Below are 19,061 nucleotides of genomic sequence, written 5' to 3'. Positions count from 1 at the left end.
TTAAGAAGCCCCATGAGCTACTTTTATAACCACTTAAGTGATTTCAGGAGTCTCTTAACTTGTGGAGTGTTGAAAATTTCACTTGCTACCTCCCTGTACTTTCAATTCCCTAGATCATACCCAAAAATGAGCTGTAGGCCAGGTGACTATCCTGGGAATTGTTATGACCACTTATCTTTCAATGTGTTGTGAACCACAAGGTTCACACAAAGTCTTTGAAATATTTTGTCTGTGTGTTTATTTATCATTTGGATTATTAATCCTCTCCTGATTCGTAGAATGGTGTCGATTTCCTTTATTTAATCTGAGATTCCTTAAATTGTCATTACACAGTAAAGGGCATTAAGCTCTGACTAAGCACCTTGCAAGCTCTCTGCAAATCTGCAGCTGCTAAATCCACATTGCTGTTAGCCAGAAGATGACAGCTTGATTTCCAGATTATAGTTTGAGTCTTTAACGACAGTAATCAGAAAAAAAAAGGTCTCTTAATTAACGGTGTGCATCTTTTCCATTTTTAAATTGCACCTATAAACTGTCTTTAGATATACACAACTTTAGGAACATAGTAAATATTATTTTGACTTGCAAATGTAATTACTGAACCCGAAAGCAAGTTACAAAAAAAAGACTGAAACATAAAATTCCACAGTATTGCTTTTTCTGAGTATCCGTGCCTAGTTCACACAAATATGTGTAAATCAATGAAGTGGTTTAAAGCTTTAGAAATTTAAATATGGGTTATTATTCAGTTTTATTAGATATATTGCTTGCTTTGGGTTTTTAAAAAATCGACTAAACTAGTTTATTGACAGAAATCCTGTGTTGCAGAGAGAAAACAGAACTCATCTCAAATTTTCTTCTTTGTTGCACATCATCCAAAGAGTTCTTCAGTAAATGACAATTGGATGGACCATTTGTAAATTTGCTAAGGAAGTTAGTATGTTTTGGTGCTATGAAAAGCAATTTGGTCTTGGAGTCACTGGGAAAGGGGAAGGGAAGGGAAGGGAAGGGAAGGGAAGGGAAGGGAAGGGAAGGGAAGGGAAGGGAAGGGAAGGGAAGGGAAGGGAAGGGAAGGGAAGGGAAGGGAAGGGAAGGGAAGGGAAGGGAAGGGAAGGGAAGGGAAGGGAAGGGAAGGGAAGGGAAGGGAAGGGAAGGGAAGGGAAGGGAAGGGAAGGGAAGGGAAGGGAAGGGAAGGGAAGGGAAGGGAAGGGAAGGGAAGGGAAGGGAAGGGAAGGGAAGACATAATGGAAGGGACCTACAGCAGTCATCTGCTCCAACTGCCTGACCCCTTCAGAGCTGACCAAAAGCTAAAGCATGTTACTATGGATGTTGTCCTCCTAAACACTGACAAGTTTGGGGCAACAACTGCCTTTCTAGGAAGCCTATTCCAGTGTTTGACCATCCTCTTGGTAAAGAAATGCTGCTTAATGTCCAGTCTAAGCCTCCATGGCACCATTTTAAACCATTCCCACACATCCAATTACCGGGTACCAAGCAGAAGAGATCAGCACCACCCTCTCCACTTTTCCTCCTCAGGAAGCAGCCTCCTTATCGCCAAACTAGACAAACTCAGAGTCTTTAGTCCCTTCTCACAGGACATGCCTTCCAGCCCTTAAGAGAATTGCATGTAAACAATTCTTTTTAAAAAGTCATCTGCAAACATTCCTACTACATGCAATGCATTCGCTCTTCAACAAAAATGTATGCTGCTGACATCAGTCCATACAGTATTCCTCTTTTGATGCACCAAGGGAAGCAATGGCCATGTTTGCACAAAAATCTCAAAACCACTGAATGTAAAAATCATAAATTACAGTCACTGAGAAAAGCAAATTTTCAAATCAAATGAAGCACAGAAATACTAAGCTATGTGTGTGGGTCAGCACAGGTGAATGCTAAATTTAGTGATGAAATGGGAATGATCTTCATTCCCTGTTACTAGATGAAAATTGTGGTGAATAACATTCCTTCCTCTAAAAGAATAAGCATGCCTGGCACATTAAATTAGATCCATATTGAGCATATGAAGGATTATTTCAATGCCAATTATAACACTATTATGCATATGAAGATAATTAATACTAATAAGCATTAGAGATACTTTCATATGCAACAGGGAATCATAGGATGGAAGAACGTGTACATCTAGACCTTGCACAGTTAAGTAACTTCCAAAAGGACCCAAGTAATTTCTGTACCTAAGATTGCTACTTCATTTATACAACACCTGGTACACAGTCATGCATTTTTTTCTGTGCTGATTGATTGTCCTGGTTATTATTATTTCTTATTTGCATTGTGATGATACTTCTGGATTGATGGATGCGGCCCCTACTGTGACAGAACTAAAGCAAGCAGCACAGACTAGATAGCTCCATCCCTGAGTAGCTCCCAGGTAAACAAAGCAGCAGCGTTTGAGCAAAGGGGAAATAAGAAAATGCCTGTAGATCAGACCCCTGCAAACAAATGAACTGATTTTTCTAATTAGAAGTCTGCAACTGTTGAATGCTTCCACTGATTTCAGAAAGGAAAGAGTTCTGCATTTTATTGTTAAGTGATTGTGCTATTAAAAACCAAAGATACAAAGCTGCAAAGCAGTGATTAAATCAAAACTGGAAAAGAAGATTGAGGTAGGATAATTAAATCATTAAACTCATAAACCCAACGTTTCATTTATACTGAGGGGCTACTGTTCTCTAGGGTAAAGCTAAGAACGTCATGTAAAATTATAACACTGACACCAGACTGTTTAGGAGAAGTACAGTTATTTGTTGGGGGTTTGAAAAAAGATCAGCTTGGGTTAGTTTTGCTTCATTTTTTAGAGACTTAGAATGCTTCACCTGCTTTTCAGACTGCAGCAATGGTTAATTAATGAACTCGGCAGCCGCCTTTGCTTCTCCAGGGCTAACTGCTTGAAACCTTGCAGCAGAAGAAGCTGGCAAAGAAAATAGCAGCACTTCTTAAAATAGTTGCTAATAAGCAAAACTCGCATGCTGAAATATTACTCTGTCAGTGAATGGCTGCCTGGCTTTGCAGTTTGCCCTGTGTACATTTCCTGGTATTTTTTGTTCTAGATTAGGCAGCACCACAGTGGTATCATTGTCTGCAGAGCTGGGTGTTTGGAGAGGTAAGTGTAACAGAGCTCACTCCAAGAACTTCCTGGAGGAGCTGGATGTCCATATTTGTGTTCTCTTTCAGAAGAAGAATGTGGATTCAGAACAGCACTTCCCCTAAAGATGGTCCTGAGAAGTGATCTTCTTGGTTCACCTAAAAATCCTAATGTTCAAGTGATTCTTTTTATTGCACTCTATGGGTTTTAATTCAGGTCCCTAAATCAAACTGTTGGGAGTCTCTGAGTCAGTGAGTTGCTAAGATCCTGAGTTACAAGAAATGCTAAGTACACAGCACTCTTTGTGCTCGTTCCTTTCTGACCAGCCAGGTCTCTTTTATTCTCGATTTGAATGAGTGAGACTGGTACCAAAATGCTCAAGATTCACTGCACCACTGCCTCGGATGATTTACATTCATCTCCTTCCTTGGGCCAGATTGCAACTCTACATCCCCTTCTGCACTGGGGTTGGATTCAAGCTGCACTGCAGCAAGAACTGAGCAAGTGGAACAGAGTTTGTGTCTGAAGGAAGAGCTAGATAAAAAAAAAAATAATAATTCAGAAACCACAAAGAAAGGTCCTTGTGCAGCTCATCTGCAGACACTTGACTACAAAAGTTTAAGCCAGAAATCCACACTGAATACCACCATGCTCTTACAATTCCTTACACAACATGCAAAAAATAATCTAATGTCTCAGCCAGAATGCAAAATAGCAGTGTGATGAAGAGAGCTACATAGGAGGGAACTATGGAAGACTTGGAATATGTCTTAAACTTTGAGAAACTTGAAGTTTTTCCCCTATATGTGGGCTTCTCAGCCCCAAGTCTCCTCCTTCACCCCAAGGGCACAGACTACAAACTTTTGTTCAAATACTGAACAGGTACCACCATTGTCTTTTAAAATAGCTATATATGTTCTGTACAGCAGCTCAATGACTGAAGGCTCACCCTTACTCAACCCCTCTCTAGGAAATGCCCTCCTTGTAGGCTGCATTTGCTTTTAAGGAGCTGAAGGGGCAGAGAGGGAGAAAAATTCTCTGGGGAAGCTGCACCACTCCAAAAAAGAGATTCAAGATTCACCAGGGATCAGAGGGAAGGGAGCAGATCATATATTCTGCTGGTAGCAACACATGCCTGAAGGAATGATTTAATAGCATTATATAAAACACTAAAATGTTCAGCAAGGACACCACCAGACATGAATTCCTTAACCAGCTTTTACAGGCAGAATAATTCTTTCTTTCTTGTTTTGGCCTGCTACATCTTAACCTTTTATACTTCCTGAAGAACAGCTGTAGTAGGAATGGGGGAAGGTTTGCTATGGAAACACTCTGGTGAGGTAAGAGAGGTAGATTTCAATCCCATGTAGGGAAAAGGAGATTTAGACCTTGGTTTGTAACATCCCAGCAACATCTTCTTCACCACATTTGTTACTCAGGGAAAGAGCACAATCCCCTTCTCATCTGGCAAGCACTGTGTGTGCAGTACAACTGCAAAATGTGTTCCCACTAGAACAGTGTTTTGATCCTGGCTAGGCTGAATGGTAACTTTGAGTCATTGAGGCACTTCACAGGATGCTTAGAAATAGGAATGCAGTTAGGTGCAAGAAGACTGCACTCAAAGAAATATGATGTTAACAAGGTGCCTGAAAGGATGGGATGCTAGCTAGGCAGGAGCTGAGTAAGGGTTTTCAGGTTTGAAATGTCCATTCACTTAAGCATCATATTAAAAGCTTTCATCCCTGTTTACTGAATTTCATCATTTACATCAAACACTTTTTTCCTTGTGCTTCGAAAGACATTCTGGAAATAAGGAAAATGCAGGAAGCAATGCTCCCACCCCTCATCTTCTCTGCCCTCTGTAAAGAGAATAATCCATTAAACAGTCCTCGTATTGCCCTCTTCTGTCTCCCCTATTCAGATCACGTCATTGACAGGGTTGAGAAGTGCAGTAAGAGGATGGAATGGGGATGTTTATCCCCTTCAGTCTTATGTACAGGCTAATAAGGATCATTCCAGCACAATCTGCTGTTAACTGTCATTTCTAAGGGTGCTACTCTGGTGTGTGATTATTTCACATTAGATGCTGCTATTTTAGAGCGTATACCTCTTTCTAGGCCATGAGGAGCAGTGAGCAAGCAATGAACAAAATTTTAAAAGCAATGAAGAAGTATCCTAACAGCAGAAAAAATGTCTCTAGCAAAGAAATTTTCACTGAAAACAAATGCACTAACTGTTGCAGTCTGAAACTCACTGATAAAAACAGGTTTCATTCATGTTTTGGCCTGAATTCCTCCATTTTGGAGGAATTCTCTGAGGGCAATTAATAATCAAATTGTAAATATAAAGAATGCATTTGCCCTACTTAGCACAACAATGATGCAGCTGCTTCAGAGGAAAGTGTATCAAAATCTAATCTAATCATGCTGTGACCCATAGATACTGGTCAGGTGATATTACAGGATATAAAAGAACACCAGATCATAATCCAGTCTAAAATCATACAATCAGGTTACCATTCACCCACAACGGACTACTCCAGGTAAAAGAATAGTAACTAATGCAATCAAAGCAACCACAGGGATAAAGCTGGAGTGTTTTGATTCTGATTCTCAAATGGTAGCCAACTTTGAAATATCCTTATGCCTTATGGATTTAACAGATGCTTCACAAGCATTTGGCAGAAGTTTTGAAGAGATGAGTATGTTCTGTACATACACATATACTATATCTATGATCTGGTTTGGGGAAATGTATAGCTGAAATATGCACGTAAAAGCTGTCAGTTGCTGTTGTATAATTGTACAGATTTATCTCTACAGGACTCCTTGTGGCTTCATGAATTCTGCCTTTTCCTATACTAATAACCTTAAGAGAGAAATTAGGGGGAAAACAATCAAGCAAACAAAAATTGCTGTATTATTTCACAGAACTGCTTAGACTTGGAAAAGACAGATGCTAATAGACAAAAAGAATGTCTGTTCTTGGTATTACTGACTACATGGTATTGCTATTGCCCACCTCAAGGTTATTTCTAAATTTATTTTAGAAGTTTCATTTAATACACATAATTTAAGACTTGATCCTTCAAGGTATCCTTTATGCAAGTGACTTACAAGAATGGGCTTACTCACTCTGGTGAAATTTACTCACATGAGTTAAGAGAGCATAGGCATAGGACTAAAATCCAGGGTATGTTTGTAGCTTACATAATTCCAAGCCTGTCAAAATTCATATCTATATTATCATTTGTCTACGTTACATAACACTAAGGAGCTCTGACTTGCTTGTTCATCCCCACATGCCTGAAACACGTATATGATCTTAGACATTTGGGATTGTGTACTACATTATCACCAAGGAAAAAGTAAGAATGAATGCAATACAAATTAAACTTTCATTTTGGGGAATGGCAGGGGTAAACAACACCCTCAGCATATTATCTGACTATGCACAAAAAGCAGTGCACTTTGTTTAGCAGTATTTCTCATTTGTTTCCTGACAGAATCTTTAGTCAAGTCATTACCAGTGTTGTCTTTACCTTAATTATGGTATCAGACTCTTTTTTTTCATGGCTTCCCTCTGGTTGAGCAGCAGCACATTGCTCAGCATTTCAGGTAGAGGTCAGTTTAATTTAAGGGTGGTCCTATCTCCCCAGAACCACTGAGACTTAAAACCTAGTGAGTCTGTGATTCATTTGTTGGGTTTGTTTTAAGGGTTGTTTGTTTTTTTTTTGTGGGGTTGTTTCGGGGTTTTGGTTAGGGGTTTCTTTTGGTGTGGTTTTTTGTTGCTATTTTTGTTGGGGTTTTGTTTGTTAGTTTTTTTAAAGCCCTAATTTGAAGGCGGTCTTTCTCCTTCACCTATATCTAGCATACTGTTTCAAATTCATTTTGAGATGCAAGGAAAGAGAGATCTGATGACCCGAGAAACATTACTGCATGGAAAAAAAGGTGAATTGGTGAACAGGGGCATTGTTTGTATTCCTGATAGTGCATACTTCACTAACTTCAACAGAAACCTGAATCAGTCAGTAGTGCTTCATGCTTGTGTACAGCACTACTAGTGATTTAAACTGCTTTTGAACATATTTACCAATGAAAACTAAAATCAATTACACAATTAAGGGAGAACGGATCATGGCACTTGATCTTCCTCTTGTGTAAACTGTTGCAACTTTATCTGTTTAGATAGGCTTACAACTGATTTATACTAGTGTGACTGAGAATAGGATCAGAACCACTGTCCCCATGGATACTACTGGATATAGTAATAAACTGACTCCAGAGTAGCAAATTCTTTCTGTTCAGAATTGAATTCAATATTTTTCCTACATGAAATCCTGGTCTCATCCAAATCGGTGAAAAACCCATTATCTGTAACATGACCAGACTTTAAATCCCAGTTTTCATCCAGTGTTAAGCAGCTGTCTGCATCCTGAGACAAAGCAAGATGGTCACAGGTATTGCAACATAATCAAATAGTTCATTTAGTCTTGCAATGCTTCTCTGAAGAGAAGATGCAGTGCTTTACCTAGGAAAACAAACCCTGTGATAAAAAGAGTGCTTTGCCTGCCAGATCAAGAAATCTCTTTTGTCTCAAAGATTCCCTATATAACCTTGATGACACAGTCATTTAAACACTCTGTATTCGTCTCTAAAGCAAGCTATATGGCTTTCAGCTGCCAGGAGAGCCCTCACCACCTGACACTTGAAAGTGCTCTGCATTTCTCTGGAAAAAAATGAAGCCTGGCGCAACACCACGAAGTAACGCAGCAGGGCTGCTCCCCTTCCCTGGGGACAGGCCCGGCTGCCCCAGAGATCCCGTGCTGGGTGCTGAGGAAACAGCGGGATGCGCAGCAGCTGCGCAGCCCTGTGCGCGGGCGCGCAGGCAGGCGCTAAGGCAGCGGCAGCTCCCGCCGGGGCCGCTGGAGGGAGCCCCCGGGCCGCGCAGCTCAGCGCCGAGCCGATCCGCGTCGAACTGAGCCGCGCCGAACTGAGCCGCGCCGAACCGAGCCGAGACACGCGCGCCTCTGCAGCTTCAGCACCGCGGAGGCGGACAGCGCCCGGGCGGCCGCTCTCTGAGCCCCTGCCGCGGAGAGGCCAGGGTGCAGGCGCGGGAAGGAGTGGCCCTGGCCCCCGCCGCACATCGGGAGGGGGCAGCCCCTGGCACCGGGGTAAACAGCAGGACCTGCCGCAGGGCGGGTTGGAGGGAAAGGCCGAAGCGATACATATAATTAGGAGACTTTACGCGGCCTCTGAGAAGGCGGGAGCCGGTGTAACTCAAAGACCGACGTGCGGCAAGCTGTGCGGAGCCCGTTAAGGAGATTTATAGATGCAGCTCATGAAGGCAATCGTCTGGCTGGTAATCTCTCATTGTGCACCGCTCAGAGGCAGTTCATTCACACAACTGGCAAGGTAGCAGGCTGCAAATGAAGATATTAGCATCTCTTCTGAGAAATGTCTTTGGTGGGGAATGCGTGTGTGCGCGGACTGGCTAAACAGCCCTGACACTTGTGCATAATGACAGAGCAGTGCCTTTACTGATCGCTCCAAAATAGGACATGGAAGTAAATTAAGAAATCAGCACAACTCTCATAGCTTTTGACCCATCACTAACAACACCAGCAGCACATGGGAGCAGGACACGACATGCAGCTGCAGTTCATTCATCGGCACATTACCAGAGCTGGGAAACAACTCCGCACAGTCTGACTGTCTCAAATCCATAGCTCTTAGCCAGGCACAACACACTGGGGCAGCTTTTTACAAAACAGAGTACACCTGGGAAGTTAGGCCAGGCAGCCCACATCTAAGTGTGTGGAGAAAGGAAATGGACAGAGGTAGGTAGAGAGAGGTATCAGGAGGGCCAGGGTCTGAAAGAGGTAAGTGTGTCTTAAGGATCATCACCATAAAAACTTACAGGTGCAAGAACAGCTACATCCCAGCTGTGCATCCTGGCATTCATGTAAACAACATGCCACCAGCAATACATTCCTCTGTATCCTCCCTTCTTTAGCGATAATTTGCTGGTACCTCCATCTCATTCTCCCCAACTCCCCAGAGCTAGCCAAATGGAGATGTTAAGCTGCTGTGAAATATTGGTAGAACAGTGTTGTAGCAGTCTGGGAAGGGGAGGAGGGGGGGAAGGGAGCATCGAGAATCTCCAAGATTAAGTTGCCTTAGAAAGGCAGTGTTTTCTCGCCCTGCAGCGATGTTGGGAGTTGGTTGTTTGTGGGTTTTTCGGGGGGAAGAAGCCAGGTGAGTGTGAAGTAAGGTTAGCTGTGGTTTTAACACCTCAGACCTTTACCTGTCTGGTGCCCTCAGTAGTTTGCATTGCACCAGTGTTAATGAATACCCTGTCCTAGACATCACATGTAAGCATGCAACACAATGTTTGCCCCATGACTGCCAGCAGAAAGAGCTTCTTGGTGCCCTCCAAAGACAGCTTAGGATCTCACACCACACCTCCAAGGGGACCCTTTATCTGATTTCACTGGGACATTGCTTTGCTCTCCTTGCAAAAGAGTAGCATGCTTTGCTCCTGTTCCCACAGGCCAAATCAAGATGTGCTGCATACATGAAAGTAGCTGTCCTGTCAGCAGATCCAGAGCTAAAAGGTAGAGAATCACAGAATCATTGAATAATTTATGTTGGAAAAGACCTTTAAGATCATTGAATTCAACTGCAAAATACAACTGAGTAAAATGAGAGATGAGAAGTGGGGCAGTTTGGCCAAGGACCACTGCTGGAAGTAAGGGGGGGGAAATGATAAATGAGCCATCCTTCCCACTTGCCCCACAAGCTCTCATCACTAAAATTATTTCAAGGGATAATGATGAACTGAATGAGAGGGTATAGAGTGGCCAGGAAGTGCCCTCATCCCCATCCTGATGTGGAACATTTGGATAGGTAGTGGGAGACTGAGGAGGGGGAGAGAAGTTTGCCTTTTGCCTATGGTCTATGCTCCAGGTAATGAGGACCTCTTGGTACACCCTGCACCACCTCTCATTCAGAGTAATGGAGGAAGAGAAGGGTTCCCACCCCTTCCTCACCACGGTACCTGGTTGAGGGAAGTCACAGCCAGCCTGGGAATAACCAACTGCATGACGAGCTGCAGGACAGAGGTGACCAGCCCAGCCAGGATGGCCCAGGTGAGTGGCAGTGGGAGCATGCTGTAGGTTGCAAAAAGCGTGAAGAGCACATAGCCAATGCTGTCCCCAAGGAGGCCAAAGCCCAGGCCAGCTGCCAGGATCTGTGTGGCCATGGCCACCCAAGTGACCACACCGCTGTACTGCAGGTAGGTGTACGAGGTTGTGTCCTTCCTGACCACTACTAAGGCACAGATCACCACCTCAATGCCTGTGAAGAAGCCCAAGAGGATGCCCTTAATGGGGTCCATGGGAGCAGAAGCCAGGGTCAGGTGGAGGAACAGGAGGGTCAGCTTGGTCAGCACATCCAAGATGTTCACGACCACCTCAGATTTGCGCCGCTGGCCCAAGAAGTAGCGCTGGTAAAGGCGCTCCAAGTCCCGAGACTTGAAGGAGTTGCGGAGAGTGGGGAAGATCACCCCGCGATAAGTATAGCCCCAGTTGAGGAAGAAGTCGGAGTTGCTGGGGGCACAGTCCAGGGGCAGAAAGCCTAGGTCCCCGCTGCTGCTCGTGCCCTCCGGGAAGACTTTGGTGCCTCCGTTGTTGTGGCGTTCGCCGCCTAAACTGCGGCCGGCCGAATGCCGGCGGAGGTGGTGGTGCGGCGGGTGGGGGAGGTGGTTGGGGTAGCAGGTCTCCTCGGAGCTGAAGCCCTTGCCCCCACCGCTGCTGCTGCCGCCGCTGCTGCTGCTGTGCTCCTGAATGAAGCGCTGCTCGGTGATGTGGCGCACGGCCGTCTGCCACAGCAGGCGCTGGGGTCTGCCACTGCCGGGAGGGGTCCTATTGATGGTGTAAAGTTCATCGCTGTCGCTCAGGCACCGCACCTCTGAGAGCTCCATGGCGGTGACTGGCGGGGGGCAGAGCACCGGCGGGAGGGGGGACGGGGGGACACTGTCTTTGGGGAAGGAAGAGGGGGGAGTGATGCAGCCGGGGGATAGGAGGGAGGGGATGGAGAAGGGCGGGTGGCGGCGGCGGGGTGGCGGTCTGGGGGATCACATTTATAGGCAGGTCCCTACGTCCGGTAGTTTAGCTGGCGGCGGGCGGGTTTGCCGCTGGGGTGCGCGGAGTGGCTGCACTGTCTCAACGCAAGCGGCCCGAGCCCCGTTCCCGCGCCCGCGTCGCCCCGCGGAGCCACATTCCGAGGAGCCCGGCTGCGACGCAGCCCCGGATCCCCGGCCGGCTTGGTTTGCGCCCTCCTCGGGGCGGTGAGCTGGGAGGGAGCCGAGCCGCCGGTCCGGAGAGGAGGAGCGGAACATCTACGGGAGCAGCCCTGCTGCCCGGCAGGCGATCCGTGGCCCCATCCGGAGACTGGTGGCGCGGGCGGGTTGGGGCAGGCACCTTGCGGAAAGCCGTTCACAACGAGCAGCTCCTCTCTCCACGGATCCCAGGGTTCCGCTCCGAGCTCTGGTCCCCGTGAGCTGCCGTAATCCCCATGTCTGCTGTCAGCGGGAACCCTGCGAGCTCGGGGGGGAGAAAAGCGGCGGCGGGGTCACGGGCACCCTCGGTCATGGCGCCGAAGCCGCCGGCCGGGGGCTGCCCGCCCGCATTCCCCCGGCGGCGGGACATGCCCCGGCGGGTGCCCCGCCCGGGCTCACGGGGCGCCTCTGCCCGGGGGGGTCTCGGGGCTGCTATCCATCGTATTTGCTTGGTATGGAGGAAAAAAAGGAAGAAAGGAAAGGAGGGGGAAAATATCTTCAAAAAAACCTCAAGCTGAAAAAAAAAAAAAAAAAAAAAAAAAAAAAAAAAAAAAAAAAGGCAAAAGCGCAGAGAACGAAATTCCCGCCCTAAACTCGGAGCTCTGGGAGAACAGCCGGCAGCATCGTTAACTTCTCCGCGGGGCAGGGCAAGGAGGGCTCCGGGGCTTCGCCCGGCAGCGGGGAGGAGGGGGACGGGGTGAGAGGCAGGCGCGCAGGGAGCGTGGTGGTTGCAGGGCTGCGGGGAGCCGGCTGCGGGTGCTGCCCCAGCAGCCGCGCGGACCGGCACGGCACAATCGCCGCTGCCGGAGTGGTGCTGTGGGAGGGAGGCCCGGGAGGAGGCAGAGCCCGGCGCGGTCAGCTGATGCCCGCTACGTCGGCGGGGTTGCCAGCACCCCCCTGCCCGGTTTAAAGCAGCCGCAGCCGCGGTGCCGGGAAGGTACGGCGGGCGGGAATTCGAGAGATCCTCGGGGAAGGTTCCCTTGTCCCAAGAGGCTGTTCCATGTGCAGCTTCGGTTTCACCAAGATGCCTTTCTATAGATGTCCTGGGCTGTCCTGCAGTGTCTAGCAGGTTTGATCATCCTTACGCCTCAAGCTGCGCCAGGGGAGGTTTAGGCTGGATGTTAGGAAGAAATTCTTCACAGAAAGAGTGATTGGCCATAGAAATGGGCTGCCCAGGGAGGTGGTGGAGTCACCATCACTGGAGGTGTTTAGGAAGAAACTGGATGAGGCACTTAGTGCCATGGTTTAGTTGATTAAATGGTGTTAGGTGATAGGTTGGACTTCATGATCTCGAAGGTCTTTTCCAACCTGGTTAATTCTATTCTATTCTATTCTATTCTATTCTATTCTATTCTATTCTATTCTATTCTATTCTATTCTATTCTATTCTATTCTATTCTATTCTATTCTATTCTATTCTATTCTATTCTAAAGCCGATGTTGAAGTCCCTCTGACAAGGCAGGGAGCCTTTGGAAACCCCCTTACCTCTGCCTGGGTGAACTCAGACCTCTGAGAAAGTTGCTGTCACTGCTGTGACTGTGATTTTAACTGCCCTATGTTAAATGAGTGTTTCTGTGTTTGATGACTCCTATCTTGTCAGCATTTGCATTAAAGCTGCTAGATAAATGACAGAAACTCTCCATGCAGAGAATCTGGAGTTCAAGCCACTCCTCTCTCCCCAGTCTTGGCAGAAGAAAGGGTCCCTGCTCCTCTGCTCGTGGGCTCTCTCTGTGCCAGCAAACCTGGATGCTTTGTGCACCATAGGACAGCCTAAAGAAGAGGTGTAGGAGGTACCTGACTTTACCTCTCCCATCTCTTCTGTACCCTCTATTCCAGAAAACCTGGACTAAACCTTGTTAAAGTGGCTGAATTCTATCCTGCAGGAAAGGCAGTTTTGGAGCTAAAACACTGCCACTAAACGCAGCTGAAACATCAGACTATAAATTAAGGGAGAGGGATTTTTGTTGTGTTTCAAAGGACAACAGCAGCGTCTGCTAAATTATTTGAGATAAATGTGCAGCTGCCACCTGTCCCCAGTGGGGATGCGTGTGGACAGAGGCATTGCCTGGAAGGGAACTGTGCTACTCTTCTTGGAGCTCTAGCTTCTGCAGGAGTTGGGGTGCTTGAACATAGGATGTAATGTTTGAATTTCAGTGTGTCTGAGCTTCCATGAACACCCCTCTGACTGTCATTATTTAATTCACCTTCCGTTATTACTGTGAGGAAAGCATGAAGATTTAGGAAAGATTTCACTGATTGTTTCTGTATTTGCACTAGAATGGATTTGGGAACTCCAGCCAAGTCTGCGTCCCATGTGTCCCATGTCCCATGTGTAGGTTTTCTACAGATAAAAGCAGAGGAAATGCTTGTTCTCCAGAGGCCAGATAAGGAATGAGTACTGCTTTTGTGATCAGGAACAGGTCTTTCTGTGGTTCAGCATAATCTTGCTAACATGGAAAGGGTTAATACCAGTTTCACAATAATAATAGAGACACACATCCTTACTCCTAGATAAATCCCATTGAAATTGCAGCAGCACTGGAAGATGAAAATGGGAAATCTTGCACAAAGACTTCTATATTTCTTTTATAAAATAAATTATAATTATGAGTTATATTACCCGAGAGCACAGAAAGAATCTTGATCATTCAAATGGCTCAATGCAAATCATACTAAATTAAGGGAAAAGGAGACAAATATGTAATGCAGCTTAAGGAGACACCCATTCAAAAGAGATAAGGTAGAAGCCAAGATAGGGAGCCCTCAGCTCTCTACCGTGTGTGTAATTACTGAATCACAGTGCTGGGAGGCTCCTTGGGTCTCATGACAGCATGATCTCTACCCTCACCATTGTTCCTGTGATGGAGGCTCTGTACTTCCTGAGGCAGTCTATTTCTGTACTTCTCCATCCATATCATTTTCATATCTAACCTGAATTTTCCTTGCGGCGTTCACTAAGCACATCACTTCTTGTCCTGTCCACTATGGAGAGGAAGAACAGATTGTCCTGGCAGTAATCTATATATGTTTAATTAATATGTCTACTATCCATTCTCTCTTCCCCTTCTCATTTGTAGGTGTGGCAACATAATTTCTTTCATCCCCCCCTCCCCTCCCCCCAGTGGGTTACATTTTATGGGTCTCTGGTTGTTCATTTGCTCTGGATTCTGTTTGATGATTTAATTTTCTTTTTCCCCCTCTGAGAGATGCACACAACACAACTCGATTCTACAGTGGAAAGATACCTAATGTCCAAGAACTATGTCTTATGACCTGCACTCCTATTTATACATCCTGTGAGATGTCTGCCTTCCTCCCATCACAAGCTTATCCACAACTGATGACCTACTGAAAGTTCTTTGCTGTCCTCAAGGCCTGGGCAGGTGTTACTTGCTCCATATGTGCATAGCAGCCTACATGAAGTATCCTGCATTTACCCTCACTAAAATGCATTGTAGTTTTTCCATCCTGCGTGCCCAATTTGCTTAGAACATGTTGAATACTAAACCTGCCCTCCTCCATGCCAGCAGTCCTCCCCAGCTCTGTGCCATCTGTGTGTTTAGTGAGCCTACTCTCTTCAGTGGCAATGACAAAGCAGTGTAATGCACCTAGCTAACAGCCAGTGTGCGCATTTCTTGCATGTATTTCTGAATTTCTCAATCACAGAAGTACTGGACACCTTTGTGCAGGGCTACCAAAAGGGGACAAGATCTTTCTGAGCATGGAGACCCACTACAGCAATGCTCTGGGCTCTAAACCGTAAAAAGAAAGGCTGACCATCCTGGGGATCTGGAGAGGGATGAGACTGACAAAGCCCTGGTTGCTACTGAAAGGTGAATAAGCTCCAACTCATCCAACAAGGTAATTTCACATATACCTCCCCAGTCCTGTTAGTTCTGATAGGGTTCAGTTGGTCCTAGATTGCTACCATGCATTATCAAATCTTTGTTCCTATTGGATTATTATTTTTTTGAATAAAGCTAAATGGCTTGGCAGACTCACAAAATCACTAAAAGCCATTTAAAAATGATGCTGTGTCTAAAAGGCTTTTGAAGGCTGAAATCAGTCAGAATTCATTCCTCTTCTGTCACCTGAAAGTTTATGTCACACTCCTCCTTCCCCCCCTCTACCCATAGCAACAACATTTATGTGCAGTTTAATGTTACTGTATTTAATCATGCAAATAATGACCTCATTTACTCTAGTGGGACTGTTTATGTCCTCAGGATGACAAGCCTGGCACTGTGCTCTCCAAAACATTCCAGGGCTCTCCAGTAAAGGTAACCTTAATGTCTAAGACACTACAAAGCAACACTTGTGTCACTATACAGACTTCACAGAATAATTAAAAAAGAACAAGTGGACAATAAGTAATTGAAATGTGAAACTTCAGTAATGATGGAAGTGACAGAATAGGAGCAAATGAGCTTCAATTTCTTCCCTGTTTGCTGGTTTGTGCATGGGATTTTGTGCTTGTTTTGTTGGGTGGGATTTTTTTGTTTGTTTTTTGTTTGTTTGTTTGTTTTCCCTGTAGCAGCCTTTGGGTTTTTTCTGTTCTTCATGGCAATGATTTAGGTATTCTAATAATAGTGGAAATACAAAACAAAACAAAACAAACTCTCTTGTATTGATTGAGTCTCCTTTTAAAAACTTCTATAGATTTTTTCTCGAATGAATGCATATCTCAATAAGATGTCTGTAGGAAAGCAACCAAAGGGCACAAGGAGATGGATTAAAAAACCTGTAATACTAGATAGTAAAGCACTCAGATTGATTAATGAGAGCCATGGTAAAAGAAAAGCAAGATTTCAGAGACTGAAAGATGAGACAAAAAGGATGAGGACACAGCTTAACAGATGATGGAAACAACATTTGCTGAAGTCTGCAGATGATTTTTCTCAGAATAGTGAAAATATCAATAAAGTGTTTTAAAGTTTGCAGGCACTGGAGCTAAATTGTTGCATACCTCAATGATGCCACATGTCAGGGGGAAAAAAACAAAAAAGGGAAGAAAAAGATTTTTGATTAGTTACAGTATAGAGAAGTTGCAAGAAATGTAATTTTTAATATTGATATTTTGTATAATATATATGTATAATAAAAGTAAATATTTTTAACATTGACATTTTTATTTTAAACCAATAGTTTTTTAAAAGCTTTTAAGAAATAGTTTTTCTGTACATGCTATTTTTTTCCTCATATTGTGAAGCAACAGTTCCCTCACCCACAAATTAATTCACCGTGAGAGTGGTGAAGCCCTGGAATGGGTTGTCCAGGGAGGTGGTTGAGGCCCCATCCCTGGAGGTGTTTAAGACCAGGCTGGATGAGGCCAGCCTGATCTAGTATGGGGTGTCCCTGCCTATAGCAGGGGGGTTGGAACTAGATGATCCTTGTGGTCCCTTCCAACCCTGACTGATACTATGATACTATTTCTTCCTCTCCTTCCCTCCCTTCACAGATACACATACCCACATACATGGGTCAGAAGCCAGTCTAAATGTGTGGATTTTATAGAATAAGATAAAGGGATGGAGGTGAATAATTCACATTTTAACCAAAGAATAGAACTGTGTTTTCCCTCTCTCTTCCAGTTCTATTCCTTCCTCATCCACCCAGATATTACTCTGTTTTTTAAAATGGCTTGGGAGCTTTGACCATTACGTGTCTTTTACTCATGACTGTGGGCACAAGTGCTGACCAGGAATATATTCACCAGGCTGTTTTGCACTGTGAAATATTTGTCTGTTTGTGCAAGCAATTGTTACAGTTTCCCAGAAAATTAAGCTTCAGAAAGGAATTAACATGATGGTAATATTCAACTCTTAGGAAAACAAACCCAACAACAATAATAAACAAACCAGTGAACTTTAGTTTTCCATCTTTAAATTATTCTTTCAGTTGTTTGTTGTAGGTGGTAGATTTTTTTTAAATCTTTTTTTTTCAGAACCAGACATGAAGCATGGAGTCCTTAAACTGAATAAGATTGATTAGGAAAGAAGACCATTCTTCTTTGTTGGGAAAGAAAAGCCTTTATCCTAATTAAAAATCAATGACAGTTTAAGTAATTTGGGGGGCGGGGGGGATCAACAGAACAAAACCAAACCTAAAAACCTCCCCAAAACATAACTGTTGTACTTTGCATTGCTCACTGGGCCACCCAGAAGTTTATTCCACTCTTTCATGCTTTTCCAACCAGGTCTCAGAGAACGGCTGTTTCTTCACTTGTCTCTCTCCTCTACTCCCTCCATCACCCCCCGCCCCCTGTAATACTGTTAAGACTCAGGAATCCCTGGAGCACCTGCACTGCTGAATGAAAAACACTTTTTACAAGGCAGTAGGCAGTTCTTCATGCTTTATGGGATTCCTTTGGAAAAGAGATTTATCATTTAATACAAAATACTTGCATGTTAATTAAAACAGGATTTAAGAAGAAATTAACTACTAAATACCATTCACGAGCGTTTTATTCCTGATTTGCTATCTGAAGTAGCAAGTGGTAGGAGTGATAGCCTGATGGGTGAAGCTACAATTGGAATTAATACTAGAAAGGAGACTTGAATGTGATTGAAAAGAAACTAAAAGCCTAAAAACAAACAAAAAAAAAAGCACCCATCAGGCAATTCTGTATAGGCTTTTCACTAGGAGTAATGATTCTTAGCTGCGTAGAGGTTTTTACAAGCAGATCTCAAAGTATTTTTCTTGTTACGGGAAGGAGATGTTTCCTGTGGATGTATACAACAAATCTAATTAAAGCACAAATAGGGAGCTGTTTTATTGTATGAAATATTAAATCCATCCAGATCTGTATCCTGCAGTTACTGAAGAATAAAACATATCCTTAGAGGAAATCCCTCTGTCAGCCAGATCAAAGTGAGGAAGGCCTGGTAGAGTTGTATCTGATGTGTGTGTGTGTTAAACCTTGGAGCAGGAACAAAACATAGAAATGTGTCCAAACATGCCTTTTGGGGGGGCGCAGGGGAAAACAATTCTATTTAATTTTAAAATAAAATATGAAGCCAACTTTTCAGCTCCTGGCAACTCCTTTCTTTGCATCCCTGCTTCTTTCTTAAACCAGGAAATGTGGAAGCCCTGGGATAGTGGCTTGGGCACCTAGGGATGTTGAGATTGCAAGAGGGATAAAAGCTAGAGAAATGCTGGAAATCTGGCCTGAGAAAAAGAGTTGCACTGTGTCATCTTAGATGCAGAGCCCTTTAGTTGAGTTCTCAAGCATCTCTTTATGGAGCTGACGGCATGCCAGGCAGATTTTTGACAGAATCGGGCTTGTGTTTCCAAGACATTGCTTCATCACATACTTTGCATATATGACTGTGTAGGACTCTGTTTTGCTGATCTGGCAGATAAGCACAAGGTTTACTTCATCTAGGTTCCTAGGCAGTACTTTACACAAGCAACAAATCTCTTGCCCCCAACTTCCTTATCTTCTATATGAAGGATTCTTTCATTAGAAAATGAAGAGTGTGTAAAGATACCTAAGTGACTTACCATATCCCAGATTGAGCACTGGTCTAGATGTGGTGATATTAACAGCAATTTATTTCAAACTGAGTTCCCGTCATAACTGAAGCATGTTAATCTGCTCATTGCCAGTAA

The 19,061-nt window shown here is 44.5% G+C and overlaps 1 protein-coding gene across 3 annotated transcripts in view; it reads right to left on the bottom strand.

The window, feature by feature from the left end:
* Nucleotides 1-12,240, bottom strand: part of ADCY8 (adenylate cyclase 8) — a 115,372-nt gene extending 103,132 nt beyond the window's left edge. For all 3 annotated transcript variants that reach the window (XM_068155529.1, XM_068155531.1, XM_068155530.1), the window contains exon 1: nt 10,169-12,240. In XM_068155529.1, coding sequence (XP_068011630.1) covers nt 10,169-11,092 — 924 coding nt within the window. In that variant the 5' untranslated portion in view covers nt 11,093-12,240. The remainder of the gene's footprint in view (nt 1-10,168) is intronic.
* Between the last annotated feature and the right edge of the window lie 6,821 nt (nt 12,241-19,061).

The sequence above is a fragment of the Melanerpes formicivorus genome, unplaced genomic scaffold (assembly GCF_026170545.1).
Source record: "Melanerpes formicivorus ecotype bairdi unplaced genomic scaffold, bMelFor1.0.p_v2 SCAF_32, whole genome shotgun sequence".
In the NCBI taxonomy this organism is placed as follows: domain Eukaryota; kingdom Metazoa; phylum Chordata; class Aves; order Piciformes; family Picidae; genus Melanerpes; species Melanerpes formicivorus.
Note: the sequence above shows the minus strand (reverse complement) of the source record. Positions and strands in the feature narration are given on the sequence as shown.